This window comes from Oncorhynchus tshawytscha, unplaced genomic scaffold (genome assembly GCF_018296145.1).
Source record: "Oncorhynchus tshawytscha isolate Ot180627B unplaced genomic scaffold, Otsh_v2.0 Un_contig_4636_pilon_pilon, whole genome shotgun sequence".
NCBI lineage: Eukaryota > Metazoa > Chordata > Actinopteri > Salmoniformes > Salmonidae > Oncorhynchus > Oncorhynchus tshawytscha.
In genome coordinates this window covers 41,985-61,254 of record NW_024609272.1, presented here as the reverse complement: position 1 = coordinate 61,254, position 19,270 = coordinate 41,985, and the positions used below count along the sequence as shown (strand labels likewise).

The following is a 19,270-nucleotide window of genomic DNA, read 5'->3' as shown; positions in this document are numbered from 1 at the left end:
TATCCCTCCACTGAGTAGAAGCAGGGTATCCCTCCACTGGGTAGCAGCGGGGTATCCCTCCACTGGGTAGAAGCAGGGTATCCCTCCACTGGGTAGCAGCAGGGTATCCCTCCACTGGGTAGAAGCAGGGTATCCCTCCACTGGGTAGCAGCAGGGTATCCCTCCACTGGGTAGCAGCAGGGTATCCCTCCACTTGTTCTGGTAGCAGCAGGGTATCCCACCACTTGGTCTGGTAGCAGCAGGGTATCCCTCCACTTGGTCTGGTAGCAGCAGGGTATCCCACCACTTGGTCTGGTAGCAGCAGGGTATCCCACCACTGGGTAGCAGCAGGGTATCCCTCCACTGGGTAGCAGCAGGGTATCCCACCACTGGGTAGAAGCAGGGTATCCCTCCACTGGGTAGCAGCAGGGTATCCCTCCACTTGGTCTGGTAGCAGCAGGGTATCCCTCCACTGGGTAGCAGAAGGGTATCCCACCACTGGGTAGCAGCAGGGTATCCCACCACTGGGTAGAAGCAGGGTATCCCTCCACTGGGTAGCAGCAGGGTATCCCTCCACTTGGTCTGGTAGCAGCAGGGTATCCCTCCACTGGGTAGCAGAAGGGTATCCCACCACTGGGTAGCAGCAGGGTATCCCACCACTGGGTAGAAGCAGGGTATCCCTCCACTGGGTAGCAGCAGGGTATCCCTCCACTTGGTCTGGTAGCAGCAGGGTATCCCTCCACTGGGTAGCAGCAGGGTATCCCTCCACTGGGTGCAGCAGGGTATCCCTCCACTTGGTCTGGTAGCAGCAGGGTATCCCTCCACTGGGTAGCAGCAGGGTATCCCTCCACTTGGTCTGGTAGCAGCAGGGTATCCCTCCACTGGGTAGCAGCAGGGTATCCCTCCACTGGGTATCATCAGGGTATCCCTCCACTGGGTAGCAGCAGGGTATCCCTCCACTGGGTAGCAGCAGGGTATCCCTCCACTGGGTAGCAGCAGGGTATCCCTCCACTGGGTAGCAGCAGGGTATCCCTCCACTTGGTCTGGTAGCAGCAGGGTATCCCACCACTTGGTCTGGTAGCAGCAGGGTATCCCTCCACTGGGTAGCAGCAGGGTATCCCTCCACTGGGTAGCAGCAGGGTATCCCACCACTGGGTAGCAGCAGGGTATCCCTCCACTGGGTAGCAGCAGGGTATCCCTCCACTTGGTCTGGTAGCAGCAGGGTATCCCCCCACTTGGTCTGGTGGGATACCCTGACTCCTGACCTCTAACCCATGTCCTCTCCTCAGGTTACTGTGAGGAGGCGGGTGCCGTGGGAGGGGCGGGACTAGAGGATGACCTCAGCGATCTGCGATTGGACGATGAGAATGAAGAGCAGCCGCCACTCATCCTGGAGACGGACTGACTGACAGCTACAGCAACCAATCAGAGAGCCCCTCTGGTGCTGCTAGGAACATGTAACATGGAGGGTGGGATTAAAAACTCTCAGCGTTCAACAGCGCCTCTGTCTGTCTGTGGATGTATACATGTTTCTCCCTCCTCTGTCTCCCTCCCTCCCCCCTCTGTCTCCCTCCCTCCCTCCCTCTGTCCGCCTGTGCAGGTGACTCTTTAGCTTTGCATGTACATGTGCCAAGACCAGAACGCTACGCAACGCTCTAACAAGGACCTCTGAAGTGTGTGTGTGTGTGTGTGTGGGTGGGTGGGCTGAGCTGTAAATGTGTGTGCTGGGCATGTACATTAGCATACGTTAGCTTCCCAGTCGCTCACTGGCTACCCAATCAGATGAAGGCTCAGTGGACAAGCCTTGCCCCTTCTCGCTGAGGCCTTCAGACATTGGCAGATGAAATTGATTGACAGATCAGTCAGACCAGTGTCTGATTGGGCGAGGAATTTAATCCATAGAGATAGAGGACTCATCATGTATATCACCTGTTTTACCATGGACATTGCCATCATCCACCATTTTAAAGTAGTCAACTGGGTGGGGATTACAATGGGTTGTAACTTCAATGGTGCTGTCACAGACTCTAATGGCACAGATACAAAGATGATTCCTCTATCTAACTCTATGGTGTAACCAGGGATGTAGTTAGGGGTGAGTGATGTTTAGCCAATAGAGGCCTACATTCCTGGAGGTGATGTCTGATTTGATTGGTCAGAAACTACAGGTAGTGACATCATCAAGGCGGGGCATGTCCACTGGGTCTCGTCAGACACATGCCTTCCCATGATCCTCTGGGGTGAGGCGGAGCGGCTGGACGGACGGGGTCACATGATCAGACGTTTTCTAATGATTCATGATTTTGTATAAAATGTGAAACGGTGTTGATTGGGAAATAAATAAAGTCCATGTTGATGTAACAGACATGTTTCTGTGTCCTTCATGTTGATGTAACAGACATGTTTCTCTGTCCTCCATGTTGATGTAACAGACATGTTTCTGTGTCCTCCATGTTGATGTAACAGACATGTTTCTCTGTCCTCCATGTTGATGTAACAGACATGTTTCTCTGTCCTTCATGTTGATGTAACAGACATGTTTCTGTGTCCTTCATGTTGATGTAACAGACATGTTTCTCTGTCCTCCATGTTGATGTAACAGACATGTTTCTCTGTTTGATTCATGTTGATGTAACAGACATGTTTCTCTGTTCGATTCATGTTGATGTAACAGACATGTTTCTCTGTTGATGTAACAGACATTCATGTTGATGTAACAGACATGTTTCTCTGTCCTCCATGTTGTTTCTCTGTCCTCCATGTAACAGACATGTTTCTCTGTTTGATTCCCTCCATGTTGATGTAACAGACATGTTTCTCTGTTTGATTCATGTTGATGTAACAGACATGTTTCTCTGTCCTCCATGTTGATGTAACAGACATGTTTCTCTGTCCTCCATGTTGATGTAACAGACATGTTTCTCTGTCCTCTCATGTTGATGTAACAGACATGTTTCTCTGTCCTCCATGTTGATGTAACAGACATGTTTCTCTGTCCTCCATGTTGATGTAACAGACATGTTTCTCTGTTTGATTCATGTTGATGTAACAGACATGTTTCTCTGTCCTCCATGTTGATGTAACAGACATGTTTCTCTGTCCTCCATGTTGATGTAACAGACATGTTTCTCTGTTTGATTCATGTTGATGTAACAGACATGTTTCTCTGTCCTCCATGTTGATGTAACAGACATGTTTCTCTGTTTGATTCATGTTGATGTAACAGACATGTTTCTCTGTCCTCCATGTTGATGTAACAGACATGTTTCTCTGTCCTCCATGTTGATGTAACAGACATGTTTCTCTGTCCTTCATGTTGATGTAACAGACATGTTTCTCTGTCCTCCATGTTGATGTAACAGACATGTTTCTCTGTTTGATTCATGTTGATGTAACAGACATGTTTCTCTGTCCTTCATGTTGATGTCCTTTCTCTCTCTATAAGAGACTCAAAACAAACTACAAATGCATCCAAGGAGTTTTGTAGAGTCACAAGCTTGATGTTGGAATTTTGGAATTGAAAAAAAAAAAAACTTGGAATTTTCCTAAGCCCCTCTTTGTGGCACCTGACCACACGACTGAACAGTAGTCCAGGGGTGACAAAACTAGAGCCTGTAGGACCTGCCTTGTTGATAGGGCTGTTAAGATGTCAGAGTAGTGCTTTATTATGGACAGACGTCTCCCCATCTTAGCTACTGTTGTATCAACATGTTTTGACCATGACAGTTTACAATCCAGGGTTACTCCAAGCAGTTTAGTCACCTCCACTTGCTCTATTTCCACACTATTCATACAATAGTTAGTTTAGTTGAGGTTTAGGGTTTAGTAATTGATTTGTCCCAAATACAATGCTTTTAGTTTTGGAAGTATTTAGGACTAACATGTCTTGCCACCCATTCTGAAACTGACTGCAGCTCTTTAAGGGTTGCAGTCATTTCAGTTGCTGAGGTAGCTGATGTGTATAGTGTTGTGTCTTCCACATACATAGACACACTGGCTTTACTCAAAGCCAGTGGCATGTCATTAGTAAAGATTGAAAAAAGTAAGGGGCCTAGACAGCTGCCCTGGGGAATTCCTATTTCTACCAGTAAGGGGCCTAGACAGCTGCCCTGGGGAATTCCTAATTCTACCAGTAAGGGGCCTAGACAGCTGCCCTGGGGAATTCCTAATTCTACCTGGATTATGTTGGGAGAGGCTTCCATTAGAAAACACCCTCTGTTTTCTGTTAGACAGGTAACTCTTGATCCACAGTATAGCAGGGGATGTAAGGCCAAAACACAGACTCGTTCTCCAGCAGCAGATGATGCTCTATCGTGTCAAAAGCTTCACCGAAGTCTAACAAAGCAGCTTTTTATTATCAATTTCTGAAAATCTATTGTTAATTTGTTTACTGTGAAATAGCTAGTATCAAACTTTACTGTGGCCGGGCTCGTAGAAGCACAGTGATTTGAGCTATCGATTGGCCAGCGCAGTAGGCACACTCCATTAAAGCCACAGATTTGCTGGTCCGCCAGACAGGTGGAGTTTGTATTTCCAGACAATTGAAATGGTCGATAACGGGAACAGGGCTTCTGAATCAAGTGCACCTACTGCCAACAGGGCTTCTGAATCAAGTGCACCTACCTCCAACAGGGCTTCTGAATCAAGTGCACCTACCTCCAACAGGGCTTCTGAATCAAGTACACCTACCTCCAACAGGGCTTCTGAATCAAGTGCACCTACCTCCAACAGGGCTTCTGAATCAAGTGCACCTACCACCAACAGGGCTTCTGAATCAAGTGCACCTACCTCCAACAGGGCTTCTGAATCAAGTACACCTACCTCCAACAGGGCTTCTGAATCAATTGCACCTACCGCCAACAGGGCTTCTGAATCAAGTGCACCTACCACCAACAGGGCTTCTGAATCAAGTGCACCTACCGCCAACAGGGCTTCTGAATCAAGTGCACCTACCGCCAACAGGGCTTCTGAATCAAGTGCACCTACCACCAACAGGGCTTCTGAATCAAGTGCACCTACCGCCAACAGGGCTTCTGAATCAAGTGCACCTACGGCCAACAGGGCTTCTGAATCAAGTGCACCTACCGCCAACAGGGCTTCTGAATCAAGTGCACCTACCGCCAACAGGGCTTCTGAATCAAGTGCACCTACCACCAACAGGGCTTCTGAATCAAGTGCACCTACCGCCAACAGGGCTTCTGAATCAAGTGCACCTACCTCCAACAGGGCTTCTGATTCAAGTGCACCTACCACCAACAGGGCTTCTGAATCAAGTGCACCTACCGCCAACAGGGCTTCTGAATCAAGTGCACCTACGGCCAACAGGGCTTCTGAATCAAGTGCACCTACCGCCAACAGGGCTTCTGAATCAAGTGCACCTACCGCCAACAGGGCTTCTGAATCAAGTGCACCTACCGCCAACCGGGCTTCTGAATTTTTAACATTTTATTTATCCGTTATTTTACCAGGTAAGTTGACTGAGAACACGTTCTCATTTGCAGCAACGACCTGGGGAATAGTTACAGGGGAGAGGAGGGGGATGAATGAGCCAATTGTAAACGGGGGATTATTAGGTGACTGTGATGGTTTGAGGGCCAGATTGGGAATTTAGCCAGGACACCGGGGTTAACACCCCTACTCTTGCGATAAGTGCCATGGGATCTTTAATGACCTCAGAGAGTCAGGACACCCGTTTAACGTCCCATCCGAAAGACGGCACCCTACACAGGGCAGTGTCACTGCCCTTGGGCATTGGGATATTTTTTTTAGACCAGAGGAAAAAGTGCCTCCTACTGGCCCTCCAACACCACTTCCAGCAGCATCTGTTCTCCCATCCAGGAACTGACCAGGACCAACCCTGCTTAGCTTCAGAAACAAGTATGCAGAGTGGTATACTGCTGGAATCAAGTGCAACTACCGCCAACAGGGCTTCTGAATCAAGTGCACCTACCACCAACAGGGCTTCCCCTATACCCTATCTATACCAAACACAACCTAATGCATTCACTCCCCTATACCCTATCTATACCTAATGCATTCACTCCCCCTATACCCTATCTATACCTAATGCATTCACTCCCCCTATACCCTATCTATACCTAATGCATTCCTAATGCATTCCCCCTATACCCTATCTATACCTAATGCATTCACTCCCCTATACCCTATCTATACCAAACACAACCTAATGCATTCACTCCCCTATACCCTATCTATACCTAATGCATTCACTTCCCTATACCCTATCTATACCTAATGCATTCACTCCCCCTATACCCTATCTATACCTAATGCATTCACTCCCCTATACCCTGTCTATACCTAATGCATTCACTCCCCCTATACCCTATCTATACCTAATGCATTCACTCCCCTATACCCTATCTATACCTAATGCATTCAATGCATCCCCCTATACCCTATCTATACCTAAATGCATTCACTCCCCTATCTATACCCTATCTATCTATACCTAATGCATTCACTCCCCCTATACCCTATCTATACCTAATGCATTCACTCCCCCTATACCCTATCTATACCTAATGCATTCACTCCCCTATACCCTATCTATACCAAACACAACCTAATGCATTCACTCCCCTATACCCTATCTATACCTAATGCATTCACTCCCCTATACCCTATCTATACCTAATGCATTCACTCCCCTATACCCTATCTATACCTAATGCATTCACTCCCCTATACCCTATCTATACCTAATGCATTCACTCCCCCTATACCCTATCTATACCTAATGCATTCACTCCCCTATACCCTATCTATACCTAATGCATTCATTCCCCCTATACCCTATCTATACCTAATGCATTCACTCCCCTATACCCTATCTATACCTAATGCATTCACTCCCCCTATACCCTATCTATACCTAATGCATTACCCTATCTATACCCATTCACTCCCCTATACCCTATCTATACCTAATGCATTCACTCCCCCTATACCCTATCTAATGCACCTAATGCATTCATTCACTCCCCTATACCCTATCTATACCTAATGCATTCACTCCCCTATACCCTATCTATACCTAATGCATTCACTCCCCCTATACCCTATCTATACCTAATGCATTCACTCCCCCTATACCCTATCTATACCTAATGCATTCACTCCCCCTATACCCTATCTATACCAAACACAACCTAATGCATTCACTCCCCCTATACCCTATCTATACCAAACACAACCTAATGCTAAAGGAATTGTGTGTGTTCATTTAGTTTTTGCAGTAAGCAGCATTATGAGAGACTCCTTTGTTCCACAGCTAATCACACTAATGAACACGGCAACTAAAACAAAGCAGCTAAAACTACTAAAATAATCCATGCAACCTAACATGTTCTCTCCTTTACCCTCTCTCCCCTCTCTCTCTCCTTTACCCTCTCTTCCCTCTCTCTCTCCTTTACCCTTTCTCCCCTCTCGCTCTCTCCTTTACCCTCTCTCTCTCTCTCCTTTACCCTCTTCCCTCTCTCTCTTCCTTTACCCTCTCTCCCCTCTCTCTCTCTCCTTTACCCTCTCTTCCCTCTCTCTCTCCTTTACCCTCTTCCCTCTCTCTCTCCTTTACCCTCTTCCCTCTCTCTCTCTTTACCCTCTTCCCTCTCTCTCTCCTTTACCCTCTCTCCCCTCTCTCTCTCATTTACCCTCTCTTCCCTCTCTCTCTCCTTTACCCTCTCTCCCCTCTCTCTCTACTTTACCCTCTCTTCCCTCTCTCTCTCCTTTACCCTCTCTTCCCTCTCTCTCTCCTTTACCCTCTCTTCCCTCTCTCTCTCTCTCTCCTTTACCCTCTCTCCCCTCTCTCCTTTACCCTCTCTTCTCTCTCTCCTTTACCCTCTCTCCCTCTCTCTCTCCTTTACCCTCTCTTCCCTCTCTCTCTCCTTTACCCTCTCTCCCCTCTCTCTCCTTTACCCTCTCTCTCTCCTTTACCCTCTCTCCCTCTCTCTCTCTCTTTACCCCCTCTCTCTCTCTCTCTCTCCTTCTCCCTCTCTTTACCCTCTCTCCCTCTCTCTCCTTTACCCTCTCTTCCCTCTCTCTCTCCTTTACCCTCTCTTCCCTCTCTCTCTCCTTTACCCTCTCTCCCTCTCTCTCTCTCTTTACCCTCTCTCCCTCTCTCTCTCCTTTACCCTCTCTCCCCTCTCTCTCTCCTTTACCCTCTCTTCCCTCTCTCTCTCTCCTTTACCCTCTCTTCCCTCTCTCTCTCTCCTTTACCCTCTCTCCCTCTCTCTCCTTTACCCTCTCTCCTCTCTCTCTCTCTCCTTTACCCTCTCTTCCCTCTCTCTCTCCTTTACCCTCTCTTCCCTCTCTCTCTCTCCTTTACCCTCTCTTCCCTCTCTCTCTCCTTTACCCTCTCTTCCCCCTCTCTCTCTCTCTCCTTTACCCTCTCTCCCCTCTCTCTCTCTCATTTACCCTCTCTTCTCTCTCCTTTACCCTCTTTTCCTCTCTCTCTCTCCCTTTCCCTCTCTTTTTACCCTCTTCTCTCTCTCTCTCTTTTTACCCTCTCTTCTCTCTCTCTCTCCTTTACCCTCTCTTCCCTCTCTCTCTCTCCTTTACCCTCTCTTCCCTCTCTCTCTCTCCTTTACCCTCTCTTCTCTCTCTCTCTCCTTTACCCTCTCTTCTCTCTCTCTCTCCTTTACCCTCTCTTCCCCCTCTCTCTCTCTCCTTTACCCTCTCCTCCCTCCCTCTCTCTCTCTCTCTCTCTCTCTCCTTTACCCTCTCTTTCCTCCTTTCTCTCTCTCTCCTTTACCCTCTGTTCCCTCCCTCCTTTCTCTCTCTCTTCCCTCCTTTACCCTCTCTCCCCCTCTCTCTCTCTCCTTTACCCTCTCTTCCCTCTCTCTCTCCTTTACCCTCTGTTCCCTCCCTTATTTCTCTCTCTTCTCTCTCCTTTACCCTCTCTTCCCTCTTCTCTCTCTCTCTCTCTCCTCTCTCCTCTCTTTACCCTCTCTTTACTCCCCTCTCTCTCTCTCTCTTTACGCTCTCTTTCCTCCTTTCTCTCTCTCCCTCCTTTACCCTCTCTTCCCTCCCTCCTTTCTCTCTCTCTCTCTCCTTTACCCTCTCTTCCCTCCTTTACCCTCTCTTCCCTCCTATCTCTCTCTCTCTCTCCTTTACCTTCTCTTCCCTCCTTTACCCTCTCTTCCCTCCTTTCTCTCTCTCTCCTTTACCCTATTTTCCTTACTTTCTCTCTCTCCTTTACCCTCTCCTCCCATTCCTTCCTTCTCCCTCTCTCCTTTACCCTCTCCTCCCATTCCTTCCTTCTCTTTCTCTCCTTTACCCTCTCCTTCCATTCCTTCCTTCTCTCTTTCTCCTTTACCCTCCTTCCATTCCTTCCTTCTCTCTCTCCTTCCTTCATTTCCTTCTCTCTCTCTCTTCTTTACCCTCTCCTTCCTTCCTTTCCTTCTCTGTGTCTCTCCTTACTCTTTCCTCCTTCCCGCCTCCTTCTCTCTCCTTGCCGTTCACACTTAAAAAAAACATTTATCCTAAACAGTCCGATTCCCGAGCACGCCTATGTTTCCAGACCCGAGGAAGTATTTGCCATGTAACTTCAGGACATGCCTGTTTGAGCCAGTCCAGAACATAGAGATCCTATCAAATTACTAGAGGGGAAATGTCATAAACCGTCAAATTCCAGAATGGGGTGAAAATGGCAGCCATATTGGTCAGGGAGAAATCCAAACCATTCAAATTGGAATCCAGATTTTTCTTATGCATTAAAATAAAAGGCATGTGATATCATAAATGATGTAATATAATTATTGTCAACCTAAAATATTGTAATTTATACCATGCCATTGTTGAATGCTAATTTCTGAGTGGCTTGAATGGCATTCTAGAGCGTGTATTATTTCCCTTTATAAACTGGGTGGTTCGAGCCCTGAATGCTGATTGGCTGACAGCCGTGGTTACCACGGGCATGACAAAACATTTATTTTTACTGTTCTGATTACATTGATAACCAGGTTATAATAGCAATAAGGCACTTCAGGGATTTGTGGTACATGGCCAATAAACCACGGCTAAGGGCTGTATCCAAGCTCTCCGCGTTGCGTCGGGTTTGTTTGGTTACCAAGGCAACTACTGTAGATTACTGTAGAACTACTACTGTAGAAAACTTGCTAGATACTCAGTGGATGTCGAACACATTTCTAAAGACAAAACCCCCACATTTCTAGCAGTAAATGTGCTACATTATAGCCATGATATGACAGGGTCAATCAACTCCGTGGAAGGTTAGTTCCACTAGCATGTCATGGAAAATACAGTTCGACACTGTTCATGGTTTTCCATAGAATGCATAGCCACTCATTCATTATACCTTTACATAATTATAAATACAATTTATGGGTTTTATACTAAAATATATGTTTACAGACCATAAATGTCCATTTTTGTTTGTTGGCTGTGGTGGATTGACTGCATTGTTTGAATGTTGGCATTTAATTAAAATAATGGAAATCATTCCTCTAAAACTGGCTGGCCAGCTAGCTAACACACATACAGTGCAGATAAATGATTTACATTCATTATTTTTCACAATATCTTATCTTACAGCACTGGGAAACCATGGTTGGTCGACTCCCTGACCAACATGGCCGCCCTTTAGACAATAATAAGACGGTTCATGTCCCTTCTAGTATTCTAATTCTATGGTCTTCTAGTATTCTAATTCTATGGTCCAGAGCCACCGAAAATGTCCGTCTGTGTTGCGGCTCGATCGGGACGGGGGATTTCGCCAGGAAATAATAAACATTTAACCCCTGAAGAAGACAGACACAAGCCACATATTCTGACAACCTAGAGTACTATCCCCTAGGAAGGAGTGTCGAGTTGGTGTGTTGGAGCGACACCAACAAAAAAACGGGAGTTTACAGTAACAGTTCTTCCGCTGTGATGTCGGGTCCTGGGTCTCGGAGGACCGGGTCCAGCATCAAAATCCGCCTGACAGGTAAACTAACTAAAACACCGTGAAAGCGCTTACGGTTTCATTTGTATTATTCGGGATTTAAAAGCCTGTAACAGGGGGGTGGACAGAGCTACATTTCCGAGCCTGTCATGGCGCCAGCGACACTGGACAGGGTTCACATCCGGGGGTTTCTCTATTTACTGACATCTAACGTTACGTACAATAGGTAACGTTAACTAGGCCTTAACTCTTATTAGTTAGTTCAAATAACTCAACAAACGGATGAGGATAGCTACTTCATTAACGTTATTAACTAGCTATTTAGATTGAAAGGCGTCTAATATTCGCCTGATTTAACAGGCAGGTTTGTCCCTGCCAAATGCCATTGTAACAGCCTCGTCCAAGGTGTTTGGCTAGTTAACTAACGGGAACAGTTAGTTAGTAGGTTAGTCATGAGCTGAATACTACTCTGTTTAGTTGACCAGTGTCCTAACTAGACCTAACCATTGTCCTCCTGCCACGGTGACCTAACCAGTGTCCTAACTAGACCTAACCAGTGTCCTAACTAGACCGAACCAGTGTCCTAACTAGACACTAACCAGTGTCCTAACTAGACCTAACCAGTGTCCTAACTAGACCGAACCAGTGTCCTAACTAGACCGAACCAGTGTCCTAACTAGACCTAACCAGTGCCCTAACTAGACCTAACCAGTGCCCTAACTAGACCTAACCAGTGCCCTAACTATACCTAACCAGTGTCCTAACTAGACCTAACCAGTGTCCTAACTAGACCTAACCAGTGTCCTAAACTAGACCTAACCAGTGCCCTAACTAGACCTAACCAGTGCCTAACTAGACCTAACCAGTGTCCTCCTGCCACTAGACCTAACCAGTGTCCTAACTAGACCTAACCAGTGTCCTCCTGCCACCAGTGGCCTAACTAGACCTAACCAGTGTCCTAACTAGACCTAACCAGTGTCCTAACTAGACCTAACCAGTGTCCTAACTAGACCTAACCAGTGTCCTAACTAGACCTAACCAGTGTCCTAACTAGACCTAACCAGTGTCCTAACTAGACCTAAACAGTGTCCTAACTAGACCTAACCAGTGTCCTAACTAGACCTAACCAGTGTCCTAACTAGACCTAACCAGTGTCCTAACTAGACCTAACCAGTGTCCTAAATAGACCAAACCAGTGCCCTAACTAGACACTAACCAGTGCCCTAACTAGACCTAACCAGTGTCCTAACTAGACCTAACCAGTGTCCTAACTAGACCTAACCAGTGTCCTAACTAGACCTAACCAGTGTCCTAACTAGACCTAACCAGTGCCCTTCCTAGACTATTCAGGAGCTATTCTAGCGAACTACTTCCCCTATAACTGACCTGCTCTCTACATTACCAAGATATCTAACCTGGCTAACCAGCTAGTGTTTAGAGATGTAGCTAGCTAGCTAACTGATCTCAAAGCAGCTAGTTGGTAGGGTTTCTAGAGCAAATTAAGCCGCTAAACTAAGTTGACTAATGTATACTCAGTAACGTTGGCTAGCACCTAGATATGACATTTTTATGTTTTATAGTTGGCTCGTTAGTAGTTAGCCGATAATGTTAGTTAGCCAGACAATTCATCTGCTGAGTGTGTTTAGCAAGCATGTCACACCCAGAGTGTTGGCACACGTCTATTAGATAGCAAACCACACACAGTGTTGCTGTGTGAACCAGTGGACGAAGCTCAGTCCAGACTGCAGAAAGACATCATCTCCATGTGAATAGAGACCCAGCCAGTCTGCACGGCTTCCATTAACTACTACAGTAACAGACATTGTTCCAGCTGTGTATCCAAATGAGACCTGTATCTGTCACAAACAACAGGTGGGTTAGGGTCAGAGAGAGACAACAGGTGGGTTAGGGTCAGAGAGAGACAACAGGTGGGTTAGGGTCAGAGAGAGACAACAGGTGGGTTAGGGTCAGAGAGAGACAACAGGTGGGTTAGGGTCAGAGAGAGACAACAGGTGGGTTAGGGTCAGAGAGAGACAACAGGTGGGTTAGGGTCAGAGAGAGACAACAGGTGGGTTAGGGTCAGAGAGAGACAACAGGTGGGTTAGGGTTAGGGTGGGTTAGGGTCAGAGAGAGACAACAGGTGGGTTAGGGTCAGAGTGAGACAACAGGTTGGTTAGGGTCAGAGAGAGACAACAGGTGGGTTAGGGTCAGAGAGAGACAACAGGTGGGTTAGGGTCAGAGAGAGACAACAGGTGGGTTAGGGTCAGAGAGAGACAACAGGTGTAGGGTAACAGTGTAACGCTTACTTCAGGGCCCTCACCAACAATGCAGAGAGACAACAGGTGTAGGCTACCAGTGAAACGCTTACTTCAGGGCCCTTACCAACAATGCAGAGAGAGAGAAATGGAAAAATTAACACAAGGAATAGAGAGCAAGAGACCATTTAATACTCTCAATGAGACCAGGTCACCACAGACACACACTGAAATACACTACACACCCATACACAGGATAGATGTTGAGAGAAGCTGTGGGGGGGAGGAGAAGGAGGAGAGAGAAGCTGTGGGGAGGAGGATGAGAGAGAGAAGCCTTGGGGAGGAGGAGAGAGAGAAGCTGTGGGGAGGAGGAAGAGAGAGAAGCTGTGGGGAGGAGGAAGAGAGAGAAGCTGTGGGGAGGAAGAGAGAGAAGCTGTGGGGAGGAGGAGGAGAGAGAAGCTGTGGGGAGGAGGAGGAGAGAGAGAAGCTGTGGGGAGGAGGAGGAGGGGAGAGAAGCTGTGGGGAGGAGGAGGAGGGGAGAGAAGCTGTGGGGAGGAGGAGGAGGGAGAGAAGCTGTGGGGAGGGAGGAGGAGGGGAGAGAAGCTGTGGGGAGGAGGAGGAGGGGAGAGAGAAGCTGTGGGGAGGAGGAGGAGGGAGAGAAGCTGTGGGGAGGAGGAGGAGGGAGAGAAGCTGTGGGGGGAGGAGGAGGGGAGAGAGAAGCTGTGGGGAGGAGGAGGAGGGGAGAGAGAAGCTGTGGGGAGGAGGAGGAGGGGAGAGAGAGAGCTGTGGGGAGGAGGAGGAGGGGAGAGAGAGAGAAGCTGTGGGGAGGAGGAGGAGGAGGAGAGAGAAGCTGTGGGGAGGAGGAGGAGGAGAGAGAGAGAAGCTGTGGGGAGGAGGAGGAGGAGAGAGAGAAGCTGTGGGGGGGAGGAGGAGGAGAGAGAGAGAGAAGCTGTGGGGAGGAGGAGGAGGAGAGAGAGAGAAGCTGTGGGGAGGAGGAGGAGGAGGAGAGAGAGAGAAGCTGTGGGGAGGAGGAGGAGGAGAGAGAGAGAAGCTGTGGGGAGGAGGAGGAGAGAGAAGCTGTGGGGAGGAGGAGGAGGAGAGAGAGAGAGAAGCTGTGGGGAGGAGGAGGAGGAGAGAGAGAGAAGCTGTGGGGAGGAGGAGGAGGAGAGAGAGAAGCTGTGGGGAGGAGGAGGAGAGAGAGCTGTGGGGAGGAGGAGAGAGAGAAAAGCTGTGGGGAGGAGGAGGAGGTGGGGAGGAGAGAGAGAAGCTGTGGGGAGGAGGAGAGAGAGAGAAGCTGTGGGGGAGGAGGAGAGAGAAGCTGTGGGGAGGAGGAGAGAGAGAGAAGCTGTAGGGAGGAGGAGGAGAGAGAGAAGCTGTAGGGAGGAGGAGGAGAGAGAGAAGCTGTGGGGAGGTCGAGAGAGAGAGAAAAAAGCTGTGGGGAGGAGGAGAGAGAGAAGCTGTGGGGAGGAGGAGGGAGAGAAGGAGGGAAGCTGTGGGAGAGAAAGGGAGGGAGATGAAGAGAGAAGCTGTGGGAGAGAAAGGGAGGGAGATGAAGAGGGAAGCTGTGGGGAGGTGAAGAGACATCTGTTGATTGGCTTACAGCAGCCAGTCACTGATCTGATTGGCTGTCAGGCTGTCTGTAGTGACATCTGTTTGGTTGACTGACAGTTGTCTGTTCTGTGTTTTTAGTCTTATGTGCCAAGAACCTTGCAAAGAAAGACTTCTTCCGTAAGTATCTCTGATCCCTCCTCTATGTCTGTCTCCTTCTGTAAGTATCTCTGATCCCTCCTCTCTGTCTGTCTCCTTCTGTAAGTATCTCTGATCCCTCCTCTATGTCTGTCTCCTTCTGTAAGTATCTCTGATCCCTCCTCTCTGTCTGTCTCCTTCTGTAAGTATCTCTGATCCCTCCTCTCTGTCTGTCTCCTTCTGTAAGTATCTCTGATCCCTCCTCTCTGTCTGTCTCCTTCTGTAAGTATCTCTGATCCCTCCTCTCTGTCTGTCTCCTTCTCTGTCTCCTTCTGTAAGTATCTCTGATCCCTCCTCTATGTCTGTCTCCTTCTGTAAGTATCTCTGATCCCTCCTCTCTGTCTGTCTCCTTCTGTAAGTATCTCTGATCCCTCCTCTCTGTCTGTCTCCTTCTGTAAGTATCTCTGATCCCTCCTCTCTGTCTGTCTCCTTCTGTAAGTATCTCTGATCCCTCCTCTCTGTCTGTCTCCTTCTGTAAGTATCTCTGATCCCTCCTCTCTGTCTGTCTCCTTCTGTAAGTATCTCTGATCCCTCCTCTCTGTCTGTCTCCTTCTGTAAGTATCTCTGATCCCTCCTCTCTGTCTGTCTCCTCTGTAAGTATCTCTGATCCCTCCTCTCTGTCTGTCTCCTTCTGTAAGTATCTCTGATCCCTCCTCTCTCTCTGTCAATTCAATTCAATTTCAATTCAAGGGCTTTATTGGCATGGAAAACATGTGTTAACATTGCCAAAGCAAGTGAGGTAGATAATATATAAAGTGAGTATATATCTGTCTCCATCTCTCTGCCTTCCTCTCTCTTTCACATTCTACTTTATAATAAGTGTGTGTGTGTGTGTGTGTGTGTGTGTGTGTAGGGTTGCCGGACCCATTTGCAAAGGTAGTGGTGGATGGATCAGGACAGTGTCATTCTACAGACACAGTGAAGAGCACTCTGGACCCCAAATGGAACCAACACTATGACCTGTGAGTAAACCCACTGCGGCCCACTGAAACCCACTGCGGCCCACTGAAACCCACTGCGGCACACTGAAACCCACTGAAACCCACTGAACACACTGAAACCCACTGAAACCCACTGCCCACATACTGAAACCCACATACTGAAACCCACTGCGGCACACTGAAACCCACTGCGGCCTACTGAAACCCACATACTGAAACCCACATACTGAAACCCACATACTGAAACCCACTGAAACCCACTGCGGCACACTGAAACCACTGAAAACCACTGCGGCACACTGAAACCCACTGAAACCCACTGCGGCACACTGAAACCCACATACTGAAACCCACTGCGGCACACTGAAACCCACTGAAACCACTGCGGCCTACTGAAACCCACATACTGAAACCCACATACTGAAACCCACATACTGAAACCCACATACTGAAACCCACAGAAAACCACTGCGGCACACTTAAACCCATTGAAACCCACTGCGACACACTGAAACCCACTGAAACCCACTGCGGCACACTGAAACCCACATACTGAAACCCACATACTGAAACCCACTGCGGCACACTGAAACCCACTGCGGCACACTGAAACCCACTGCGGCACACTGAAACCCACATACTGAAACCCACATACTGAAACCCACTGCGGCCCACTGAAACCCACTGCGGCCCACTGAAACCCACATACTGAAACCCACATACTGAAACCCACATACTGAAACCCACATACTGAAACCCACTGCGGCACACTGAAACCCACTGCGGCCTACTGAAACCCACATACTGAAACCCACATACTGAAACCCACATACTGAAACCCACATACTGAAACCCACTGAAACCCACTGCGGCACACTGAAACCCACTGAAAACCACTGCAGCACACTGAAACCCACTGAAACCCACTGCGGCACACTGAAACCCACATACTGAAACCCACATACTGAAACCCACTGCGGCACACTGAAACCCACTGCGGCCTACTACTGAAACCCACATACTGAAACCCACTGAAACCCACTGCGGCACACTGAAACCCACTGAAAACCACTGCGGCGCACTTAAACCCATTGAAACCCACTGAAACCCACTGCGGCACACTGAAACCCACAGCGGCACACTGAAACCCACATACTGAAACCCACATACTGAAACCCACTGCGGCACACTGAAACCCACTGCGGCCCACTGAAACCCACATACTGAAACCCACATACTGAAACCCACATACTGAAACCCACTGAAACCCACTGCGGCACACTGAAACCCATTGAAACCCACTGCGGCACACTGAAACCCACTGAAACCCACTGCGGCACACTGAAACCCACTGAAACCCACTGCGGCACACTGAAACCCACTGCACACTGAAACCCACATACTGAAACCCACTGCGGCCCACTGAAACCCACATACTGAAACCCACATACTGAAACCCACTGCGGCACACTGAAACTCACTGCGGCACACTGAAACCCACTGAAACCCAAATACTGTTGCTACTGTGCTGTGTTGTCATTAGTTGCTGCCATGTTGTTGTGTTGCTACTGTGCTGTGTTGTCATTAGTTGCTGCCATGTTGTTGTGTTGCTAGCATGCTGTGTTGCTAGCATGCTGTGTTGCTACCATGTTGTTGTGTTGCTAGCATGCTGTGTTGCTACCATGTTGTTGTTGTGTTGCTAGCATGCTGTGCTGCTAGCATGCAGTGTTGCTACCATGTTGTTGATGTGTTGCTAGCGTGCTGTGTTGCTGCCATGTTGTTGTGTTGCTAGCGTGCTGTGTTGCTAGCGTGCTGTGTTGCTAGCATGCTGTGATGCTACCATGTTGTGTTGCCTCCATGTTGTTGTCATGGTGTGTTGCTACCATGCTGTGTTGCTACCATGTTGTTGTTGTGTTGCTAGCATGCTGTGTTGCTACCATGTTGTTGTTGTGTTGCTAGCATGCTGTGTTGCTACCATGTTGTGTTGCTAGCATGCTGTGTTGCTAGCATGCTGTGTTGTCATGTTTTTGTCTTGGGTCACTCTTTAGTGTCTCTCTTCTTTAAAAGTCCCCGTCCCCTCAGGAGGCCTTTCGGTAGGCCGTCATTGTAAATAAGACCTTGTCTTGACTGACTTGCCTAATTAAAGGTTAAATAAATCAAATAAAAACATTTGAAGGTTATTTTCCAGAAGTGCAGTAATGGTGTCATTCACGAGGCAGGAGGCCGTCGGAGCCCAACACACACGGTCTGTTCACCGAGGCAGTAGACGGTCTGTTCACCGAGGCAGTAGACGGTCTGTTCACCGAGGCAGTAGACGGTCTGTTCACCGAGGCAGTAGACGGTCTGTTCACCGAGGCAGTAGACGGTGTGTTCACCGAGGCAGTAGACGGTCTGTTCACCGAGGCAGTAGACGGTCTGTTCACCGAGGCAGTAGACTGGTCTGTTCACCGAGGCAGTAGACGGTCTGTTCACCGAGGCAGTAGACGGTCTGTTCACCGAGGCAGGAGGACGGTCTGTTCCCGAGGCAGTACACACGGTCTGTTCACCGAGGCAGGAGGACGTCGGTGCCCGAGGCACAGATGGTCTGTTCACCGAGGCAGTAGACGGCCTGTTCACCGAGGCAGTAGATGGTCTGTTCACCGAGGCAGTAGATGGTCTGTTCACCGAGGCAATAGACGGTCTGTTCACTGAGGCAGGAGGCCGTCGGAGCCCAACACACACGGTCTGTTCACCGAGGCAGTAGACGGCCTGTTCACCGAGGCAGTAGATGGTCTGTTCACTGAGGCAGGAGGACGTCGGTGCCCTACACACACGGCCTGTTCACCGAGGCAGTAGACGGTCTGTTCACCGAGGCGGTAGACGGTCTGTTCACTGAGGCAGGAGACTTCAGAGCCCTACACATACGGTCTGTTCACCGAGGCGGTGTCTGTTCACCGAGGCGGTAGACGGTCTGTTCACCGAGGCGGTAGACGGTCTGTTCACCGAGGCGGTAGACGGTCTGTTCACCGAGGCGGTAGACGGTCTGTTCACCGAGGCGGTAGACGGTCTGTTCACCGAGGCGGTAGACGGCGGTCGGTGTTCACCGAGGCGGTAGACGGTCTGTTCACCGAGGCGGTAGATGGTCTGTTCACTGAGGCAGGAGGACGTCGGTGCCCTACACACGGTCTGTTCACTGAGGCAGTAGACGGCCTGTTCACCGAGGCAGTAGATGGTCTGTTCACCAAGGCAGTAGATGGTCTGTTCACCAAGGCAGTAGATGGTCTGTTCACCGAGGCAGTAGATGGTCTGTTCACCGAGGCAGTAGACGGTCTGTTCACTGAGGCAGGAGGCCGTCGGAGCCCAACACACACGGTCTGTTCACCGAGGCAGTAGACGGCCTGTTCACCGAGGCAGTAGATGGTCTGTTCACTGAGGCAGGAGGACGG

At 49.0% G+C, this 19,270-nt stretch overlaps 2 protein-coding genes across 2 annotated transcripts in view; both read left to right on the top strand.

Moving 5' to 3' along the window:
- LOC121838807 (WD repeat domain phosphoinositide-interacting protein 2-like) overlaps nucleotides 1-2,342 on the top strand; it is a 30,013-nt gene extending 27,671 nt beyond the window's left edge. Inside the window, 1 exon segment of the mRNA XM_042314738.1 lies at nucleotides 1,269-2,342. Coding sequence (XP_042170672.1) covers nucleotides 1,269-1,384 — 116 coding nt within the window. The 3' untranslated portion in view covers nucleotides 1,385-2,342.
- Nucleotides 2,343-10,647: 8,305 nt separating this feature from the next.
- smurf1 (SMAD specific E3 ubiquitin protein ligase 1) overlaps nucleotides 10,648-19,270 on the top strand; it is a gene marked incomplete at its 3' end in the record, with an annotated part of 49,925 nt that continues 41,302 nt past the window's right edge. Inside the window, 3 exon segments of the mRNA XM_042314739.1 lie at nucleotides 10,648-10,945; nucleotides 14,848-14,886; nucleotides 15,758-15,866. Coding sequence (XP_042170673.1) covers nucleotides 10,891-10,945; nucleotides 14,848-14,886; nucleotides 15,758-15,866 — 203 coding nt within the window.